At 36.8% G+C, this 9,874-nt stretch overlaps 1 protein-coding gene across 1 annotated transcript; it reads left to right on the top strand.

Moving 5' to 3' along the window:
* Window positions 1-1,099: 1,099 nt before the first annotated feature.
* On the top strand, window positions 1,100-3,709 carry irgq2 (immunity-related GTPase family, q2). The gene is made up of 2 exons (XM_014025612.1): window positions 1,100-1,122; window positions 2,170-3,709. Exon 2 carries the CDS (start codon window positions 2,172-2,174, stop codon window positions 3,309-3,311), a length of 1,140 nt encoding a protein of 379 aa, XP_013881066.1. The 5' UTR covers window positions 1,100-1,122; window positions 2,170-2,171; the 3' UTR covers window positions 3,312-3,709.
* Window positions 3,710-9,874: the final 6,165 nt, after the last annotated feature.

A 9,874-nucleotide genomic window follows, 5' to 3' on the forward strand; every position in this document is an offset into this window, starting at 1 on the left:
TCTGTAAGTTAATTAAGATGCATGTAAAAGATAATAATTTACTAGTGTAGAAGTAAGACATGTTATTTGCTTATTTAAATGTTTTCAGCCTGCCTACTGCTACTGCTGATGCTACAGAAGATGTGCTTCATATGTGAGAAGCACAGGATTAAGACTTCTAAATCAGAGCACAGTCGAGTTGTTATCTTGTATTTTTCAAAGAAGCAGGCCATTTATCATGTTTAGGCAGGAGCTGATTTTTTTTTAATTTTACTACAGTATAAGGGTGACAGTGCCTGTTCTCAATTTTTGAAAGTATTATTGTTTTGACTTTATAATCATCTAACACAACTAAAATCAAGATGAATCTCAAAAGGGTTGTTTCCCGACAACGAGGCAAGAAATCCTGTGTGAAAATATAAAACCCCTAAATAAGAGCTGACATTGTGAACAGATGTCAGATGTTTTGCATACCAGGTTCCTCTTCAGAGAGCAAAGAAAAACTTCAGTGTCTGCATTAAAGGCTCCTTAAATACCAGTGCACATCTCCATAACGTTGTTCCTCTTTATACAATGTGTGAAGTTTTACAGTAAATGAAATGTTAACCTTMAGAAAACAATGCTTTCTGTGTGTTAACACATGGATACACTGGGTTTAGGAAGATAAACTAGTTTCCCATCCTCACTTTGACCCGAGAGCAGCAGGAGGGTTGGAGTAATTTAATTTAAACTGTAATTTTTTTAAAACTTGGTTTTAATGTACTACACATTTTGTACATGTCTTGTATGTTTTTTGCTGTAAATTTGTGTTCACTCATGAGGATTTGCTCAGTTTCATTTAAAAACTGATGCAAACATCTGCTGCACCATAAATCATTTTCCTTCAATCCATATCCTGAATGTCTGTGCATCATGTTTGTAAATGTGCTTACGTGTGTGTAACTAAACATGTGGGTGCTGGTACACACGCACAGTATGCAGGTATGAGGTTTACATGAGATTAGATTAAGGTTTAACCCACAGGATTAGAAAGTTCCACTAGATGAGGGCTTTAAATAGTTCAACCAGCGGCTGTCGCTTCAGCACCTCAGAAGAAACGGTTAAATATTTTTATCGACGGCTGCTTCAGTTCTAGACACACAGGTAAGTGTATTTAATTAGGAAATTTTACTGTAACATTTTCAACATTTTAYTGTATGATCATTACTTAATACTTTATATATACACATTAGTTTATGTATCATACATGTACAACATCAAGCAAATGTTCAAATCTGAGTGTTTTTGCAACAACTAACCAAACTAACCCACATCATTTTGTTAATTTCTTTAAAGTTCTCTGAGATGTTTTTTATTAAGTTCAGAGAACTCTTGGAAATCTTGTCTKTCGGCTTTAAAAACACTTTTATTGCTGTAATGATGCAATTTCAAAATAATATCTTATAATAAAAAGRACAGTATGTATTTATAAATTGTATAAATGAAAATATTTGGTTTTTACATCCTAATGTTTACTACATCAAATGTGGTGGAATAAAGGAAATGGTRACAACATTAATTACTGTAGTAAAAATGTGCTAAAAGCTCAAGTTTGAACAAATCTCTTTCCTTTTTTTTACATCACATCGAGTTTTAAAGAACCTGTGACATGTATATCCATCAAATACAAAAAGTCAAAGAAAAGACCTTTATATTTAAGAAACGTGGCATAATACACTCAATTTTACCCATTTTAATCATGTAATTAGCATCTGTTCTGGTGAACTTGGCTTGGCCAAAATGAAACAGGAAGTGACATCAAAGAGGAAGTTTTTAAGAAAATCAACTCCCTGGTCTTTGTTTACTGAAACAATATTATTGTTTCTATGCAAATTACTCTTCTTTGTCTCTCTCTGATAGTGACTCAAAATAATCTGAAGAAACATCAGATTATTTTCTACAGTCTGTGTTGTTAGCCATTGTAGCATTGTTGACATTGCCCTTTGACATCACTTCCTGTTGTTACACATGTGAATATCTCAACAACTGTTCATCTCAGCAGCGTCAATGTGTTATTAATGTTGTCTTYCTAAAAATGCTTTCATATTTATTACAAATATTTGATGTCACAGGCACTTTAAAGTCTTTAAATTTTAACYTGAACCTATTATAATTCATGGAGACTTTCCTAACATGTTGTGATCCTCATAGGAATGGCTGATGTCTTCAGAAGTCTGAACCTCCTTGAAGCTCTCAAAGAGTCCATAGAAAGCAACAAGTTATCCGACGTGAAGGAGGCAGTGGAAGACCTCCTGATCAGCAGGATCAACTTGGCTGTTGTTGGGGACCGTGGGGATGAAAAAGCCTCCTTCATGAACTCTCTTCGTGGCCTYGGACCTGACGATGAGTGCGCAGCTCCTTCTTTGTTTCCCGTTGCCCTGGAGGACGTGGCTGGCTACCCAAACCCCAAACACCCTGACTTCCGCCTGTGGGATCTGCCACCTGTCCCCACGACGTCCCCATTCGAACCAGAGGGATACATGAACAGGTTTAAGTTCCTCCGTTACAACGCGGTCTTTATGACGTTCACACAGGAGCTTCATCCCAACAGTGTGGAGGTTTTCCTGGAGGCCCGTTCCCTGCAGCGACAAACCGTCTACTTTGTTCTCTTATCTGCTGTGAAAGACACAGAGAAGAGTCTGGAAGAAAAGAGGAAAGCTGGTCTGGAAGTGCTGAAATCCCAGAGTGTAAAACAACCTAAAGTCTTCCTGGTCAGACCTTCCACCCTGGAGAAGCTGGACTTCCCTGACCTCTTGGTGGACATGAGTAAAGACCTTCCAGAGATCCGAGCTCACGCACTCCTGTTGGCTCTCCCAGCTTTCACCCCAACACTGGTCACCCAGAAAAAAGAGGCCTTTAAAGCCCTCATTTGGGCGGCTGCTTCTCTGTCCGGCGGGATATCAGCCATCCCTGTTCCCCTGGTGGCATCCATGGTGGACTCGAGCATAGCAGTGCAGATTCTGACCAAAGCCCGGCTATCTTTGTGCCTGGACGATGAATCGGTTGAGCGACTGGCCCGGCAGAGACACCGGGAAGCAGCAGAGCTGAAAAGGCTGAGGACTTGTGAGCTGTCAGCAGAGGTCACTAAAGGCGACGTGAAGAGACGGCTCGCTGCAGCCGAGAGAGACTTGTCCACCGTTTCCTCAAAGTTACTGGAAATGGCGATGCCTCGACACGCTCGATCAGCCGGGCGTTCTTTCACCGCCATGCTGCAGGCTCTGAACGGTGCTGTGGACGAGATGGCTGCTGATGCTGAGAAGATAGTGGCAGCAGCAACGGGAGAGGGGAAATGATGTTTTTCTCTTCCTGTCTCTGTAGCTAAAGCATCACTTCTGTGCKTTGAAACATAATACAATACTTTGCTGTATTGTGTTCACTTATTGTTGTAAAGAAAACACTGTGTAACCATAAATTGGAACAAATTCAGTAGATGTTTCTCTGTAAGACCTGATCTGTAAAGTTCAGTGTCAAAACCTGAATACAGGAAGTGGTGGGAGGTTCAACACGGTAACACAAAAGACAAAAAAAAAAACCAAAACTATTAAAGAAATTTTGGTTTTCACCCACTCTGATGCTTACTTATGTAAACCCTGACTCTGTGAACTGTGAAACTTCCTTTTTTTATCTTGGTTTTGCTTTGAGAAAGAGAAGTGCAGCACACAGCTAGTAGAGGTAAGAAACAATTATTTTAGTTTTGGCCTAAAAATTTCTCCAAGTTTTTCTTTTTTTATTACATAAAAAATAAAAGTTTGCAAAATAATTGACTTGCTTTCAGTTTGGATTTGCACAAAATTTCAGCTTGGGTCGTTATGACCCAGGACAGCAGAAGGGKTAAAAGCTTTTGTGATCTTAATTGACTTTATAAACGAAATGACAAACAAAAAAAGGAAGAAAGAAAGAAAAAAAGAAAACAAACATAACAATAACTGTATTTTTTTAAATACAATCAATCAAACTTGTAATTTTAGGGCCATGTTATAAATGACGTATATTATAAAAACAATGAAACCCATTCTGCTATATTTTATTATGCTCTTCATCATTAATATAATTCCTCATGTAAAATAAATAAAGGTGCTTAAGCTGCCAATCTCAAAGAGAATATTTTGTCAGTTTTCTCTGAATGCAAGGCTGTTGAAGCAAAATAACCACAAAAATATGTCAAATTTTCCACCAGGTTTTTTTCCCCATCATAAAATAATGAAACTGAAATGTTTTACATCACATGGCTGAGGTTTTAGTTTAAACTGTGATGCATTTTATTACAAAATACAGTAGTTTACTGACGAAAGCTAATGGTTCAAAAGCTATTTCCCTTATGCCAAAATGCATTTTTTTAAATGATATTTTTGTTACTTTTATTGTGAACAGAATCCTTTTATTGACTGCATTTTAAAATAAACCCAACCATGGATCCACAGCCGTCTTAAAATGAAGACGGGAACGTTTGTATTGATCTGATAACTGCTTTTTTCATAAAGAGGAAGAAAGAACTTCAGAAAAGCGTGAAAATGAAACTTTGTGCAGTGAAATGGTTCCTTTTACTGGCTCTAAACACAAGTAAGTGGTTTGTTTTATTTACTCAGTGGTGCTAAAAATATTACATTTTACTGCATAAATCAAAATTTATTACCTGACTTGTTCATTTGTTTTCTCTCTACAACAGGTGCTTTTTATTCCCAACAAAATCCCTTCACTTTGAAAGACAAGTCTTTAACAGTTAAGGAGGGGTCTTGTGTTGAAATCATTTGTGAAGTTACTCGAACTGTGCACGAAACTAATGCTTACTGGTTTTGGATGAAAGATGCAGAATATGAAAATGGTTACTTTACAGGTACAACCATTTACAGCACAAATGAGGTCAAACGTCCTGTCAGTCCACAGTTTAAAGACAGAGTGAAGTACACCGGCTCGCCAACATGGCAGAAATATGCTAAGTCACAGTACTGCAGTATTTTGATCTGTGACCTGGATAAAACGGACAGTGGARAATATCAATTCAGATTTGTTGGAGGTCGTAATGAAAAAGACAAATGGGTGACAAACCCTTCAAACCTGTCAGTTACAGGTAAGTTCAAAATCAAGACAACATTCATTCCAAACGGTGTAAATAAATAAATAAATAAATACCCTTAAACAGACAGAAACCGTTCGTTCGTTCGTTCGTTTGAAAAATATGTAGTAAAATATCTGTAGAGTCTGAGGAGTTGAAAACTTGATTTTTGTTTTGATGCATCATGAACTCTGGCAATAACCCTTTCCTGAAGACAGTGTCTTGTAAATTTTATGAACAAAATCAATTTATGAAAAAAAACCTTCTAAACTACACTTTCTGTTTTGATAATTACTTTTTATCGTTTTTATTTTTTTTCCAGACAATCCCTGTCCCCTTACTTTTTACCAATCAGGTGTTGTGATGGAGAATGAAACAGTGACTCTTACCTGCTCTACAATAAGCTCATGTCCGTCGGTGCTACACATTTCTGATATGATGCAGCAACTCTCACATTCCAGCAACAACAAACCTACAGCTCAAATCACCACACACAGCTTTAAAACCAGCTGGAAAGATRATGGGAAGATGTTTTCATGCCAAACAGAAAATAACACAGACAGATACCTGATCAAAAACTTCACCTTGACAGTAAAATGTAAGTCCAGGAATTTTTCTGATTGGGTTTTTTTAAAATATTAAATGATTACTGCTAATAGATACAAATTATSATATAAATATAGTTCAAGGATAACAAGACAAGTTAAAATAAAAAATATTGTGGAAAATCAGAACTGAATTACAATCTAAATTGTTTCTTTTGAACTGCAGCTAATTATGGTTGAAATATTTAAATGTTAAAAAAGTAATTATGTATTTAAGAATGTATGTGATTTCGAGTGACAACAGAAACACGCTGCTGCTCTAAACCAAGCAGCACAAAGTGGCYTTTTGTTGGTTCAACATGAAAAAATCCAAAAACAACATTCAGTTAACTGATTTATAATTGATTCACTTAAACAATATGAAGATAATTAGTAGCTTTTTGCCAGGACCTGTTCAACGTGTTTAATTTTTTCAAAGAAGTAATTTAACTTGTGTTTTCGCCCTGATTCTGCTGGAAACAGATGGTCCCAAAGAAGTTAAGGCTAAACAAAGCCCTAACAGAGTGGAGGAGAAAGACTTTGTGAATCTCAGCTGTTCAGCCAAAGGTTCACCTGATGTTCAYTTTATGTGGGTTAAAGATGATCTCCACAACACCTCAGGAGCTGAGCTGAATTTCACATCAGTTAAAGCATCAGACAGTGGCTCTTACTACTGTGCAGCTTGGAAYGAATATGGGATTGTAAAGTCAAACACATTAAAAATTGATGTGTTGTGTAAGTATTTCTTTGTTTACATTTTGAAAATAATATTCAATTATCTAAAGAAATTGCGCGAAAATCCCTGTTGTGAGTTTGGGATTTTTTTAAAAAATTTTAGTACTTCAACCGAAATTACAAAATGAACAAAGAAAATAAATGGATTTAGAAAGGAAATAATGATTTTTGTTTGATTGATTGTCTTTAGATGCCCCAGAAGTTAGGGTGACAATCAATCAGCTGCCTGGAAGACGTTCTGGCTACATAGAAGAAGGAGACAAGATTACACTTGAATGTACTGTTATCAGAAGCAACCCACAACCTTTTAAATATACCTGGAAAAAAACAAAAGTTGTTGGTGGAGAAAGGATACATGTTTTAGACAAGATAAAACCAGAGCAGAGCGACACTTACACATGTGAAGCCACAAACGTTGTGGGTTCTGGAAGACATGCCGAACGTCTTCAGGTTCAATGTAAGTTTCAAATCCTAAAGCTTACAGATCTATGATAACTCATTACACCAGATACTTGTTAATATTTTTCTTTTGTTCCAGACAAACCAAGGAGCAGCATTCGGCTACAAGGTGCCTCTGGTAACACAGTAAAAATTAACAAAAGACTCAAACTAACCTGTGAGACTAAAGCGTATCCAAAACCAGATTACTCCTGGTTCAGATACACAGAGTTGAACAAATCTCACTGGAAATGGTTGGGAGGAGAACAAACTCTAACTTTAAACTCGGTTAAAAGAGAAGATGAAGCGTGTTATGTCTGTAATGCAACCAACAGCATCGGCAAAGGAAACAYGAGTCATCCAGTGTGCATACAGGTTCTTTGTAAGTAACGTTTGCTTTTATGTTGTTTTTCACTTTTTAATTTAAATTCTATAAAGTGCATGTTATTTTTGAGGCCAGCAGGTCCGATTTTCAACTTGGAAGACAATATTTTAAATGAATGAGAAATGACCTGTGCAAAAAATGCCAGATTAAGTCTCTGTTTGAGTAAAAATGCGTAAAATATTTAGGACCGATTTTTACGAAAGAGGATTTTAGGGCCAGTCAGAATTCTGAGTTTAAAGCCAGAAGGCTGAGGAAAGACTCACAAAGTCAGAATTCTAAAATTAAAACCAGCAATATTATTTTTTTTATTTTTTATTTTTTTCAGTGGCCCTAATCCTCTTTCATAGATTTTACACTGCAAGTACATCACAAGATGTTTTTTTTACCCTAGCAGAGAGTAGTGAAAACAGGAAATATAAATAAAGCTGGTCCATTTCTCCTTGCTTCTATGTAGGTTATTAGCTATTTTCGTCACACAGTAAGGCAAACAGTATGTTGGTTTTGTTGTATTTTTTTGTTGATGTTTGTTTGGGAAGGGGGGTAAAAATTAAGGCATTTGTTACCTTTCCTAAAATGCAAAATATCGTTGCATGCGTTTAAGGACACATCTTTAGGCCATTCTGCCTTACTACTATTGTATTAGGGCAAATGATGCAGTTTTATTAGAGGGGGGGCTTATGTTGACTGTATCAAATTATTGTGGAGGTCATAACCCCCCAATTGCCCCCCCCCCCGCCCATGCATATATTTTAATGAACCTAAGTGGTGATGAGTAAAAATACCACAATATATTTTATGTGTTGTGCACACTCTTTTGGCAAAACGTGTAGAAAATGTCAAATGAAAGCTGTTGACCTTCTTTTRAAAAGATTTCTGTACAAAATGACCAAACATGTAAAAACTGAATCTARACTGAATCCTTCTGAAAACGGATCTGTTTGCTGTTTTCTCTCCACAGATCCTCCCACCAACGTCCAGCTGACTTTACCCTCCAAAGTTAGAGAAAACCAATCGGTGACGATCACCTGCAGGGCTGAAAGTTCCCCATCGTCAAGTTTTGAGATAAGATCTTCATCACCAAAAAACCAGTTTTCAGAATTTATTTCTCAGACTGCTGATAAACAAAACCTTCTCAACCACACGTTTGTTGCGACTGAAGCCCACGCAGGTTYTTATAAATGCGAAGCGTCAAACACCGAAGGATCAAACACAAGCTCTGAGAGGAAGTTAGAAGTTGAATGTGAGTAATGTGGGGGGTGCATGTTAATATCTGAAACCAGAACTTTCCATTTCAGTTAATAAAAAAAACTAAATCTTCTACACTTGCTTTTAAAAAAAATAATAAAATAGCTAAAGTGCAGAACTGTGTTTTTTATGTTACTGTGTTAGATTTATAGTCCAAAATAATATCGTCAAAAACACAAAAAGTAATAAAGCTGTGATCACGTGAAGTGTTACTTTTTTGCGGTTTTTAACTCACTTCTTCCATCCAGCCAAATAACGCGATCTTTAATTTTAAAGAGTTGCCTGTTTTTGTTGTTTTTTTCATATCAGAAAACATTTAAAGACTGAACTGAAAACMCTTTCTTTAAACTCTACTTGTGTAAACTCAGATCCTCCCAAGGATGTGAAAATCACAGCTCAGAATGGCCTTGAAGTGAAAGAAAATAAAACCTTTTCCTTGAGCTGCAGTGGCCGTTCCAACCCATCCATGACTTCATTCAGCTGGATAAAAAGGACGGGTAATAAAAATGTTGGAAAAACAAGTGTTTACTCTGTAAAGTCTGCCAGCCTCTCTGATGGTGGACTGTACAGCTGTGAGGCTAAAAACCAGATCGGAACTGGACAATCTCAGCCAGTGGAAGTTAAAATCCTGCGTGAGTACAAAGATTATTTTGGTATGGTCTCATAAACTGAAACAAAACATAACACACAACATTTCAATTGCATAACTTGCTTCCTTTTTTTAACTTTACGCTGCTTAGATGCACCAAAACTCACAACAATCAGTAAGGGGAAAGAGCGAGAGCTGAGCGGTGGACGACGTTCTGTAACTCTGAGTTGCATCAGTCACAGCTACCCTGCAGCTAAATTTAAGTGGTACAATAAAACAGAGGAAAAGGCAGTGTCTGCGGAGCAGAACTTCACAGTTTACTCACACCACCCAGGAGAGTACTACTGCACGGCCGAAAATCAGTTTGGTAAAACTCGATCTGACTCGATCAAGGTGTTTGCTGGTGAGTAAATGAAAGATGTGAGGCTAGCTGTGTGCAGCTTCTTATTTTTAAACCTGCAAGCTAAGAGGAGCTAAATGTTAAATATAACTGATATTTTGTCATCCTTGATGTACGAAAGAGGATTAGGGCCACAAAAAAATATATGAAATAAATCTGACTGTTTCTTAGGATTCTGACTTTAATATTAGAATTATGACATTTTTTTTAGAATCCCAACTTTAAAGTCAGGATTCTGACTTCAATGTGAGAATTCTGACTTTGGGGCGCTAGTGACACTATTTTCTATCGAACACTTTCAACATTTAAAATACAAATTTTACAGTAAGGACTTTCTTATCTTTATTTGCACCCATCCCTTTTCTCTTTTATGCAAGTTTGTTTGTTTGTTTGAAATACGCCTTATTGTTTGTACATTGTATCATTT

Source organism: Austrofundulus limnaeus, unplaced genomic scaffold, assembly GCF_001266775.1.
Source record: "Austrofundulus limnaeus strain Quisiro unplaced genomic scaffold, Austrofundulus_limnaeus-1.0 Scaffold488, whole genome shotgun sequence".
NCBI classification, from domain to species: domain Eukaryota; kingdom Metazoa; phylum Chordata; class Actinopteri; order Cyprinodontiformes; family Rivulidae; genus Austrofundulus; species Austrofundulus limnaeus.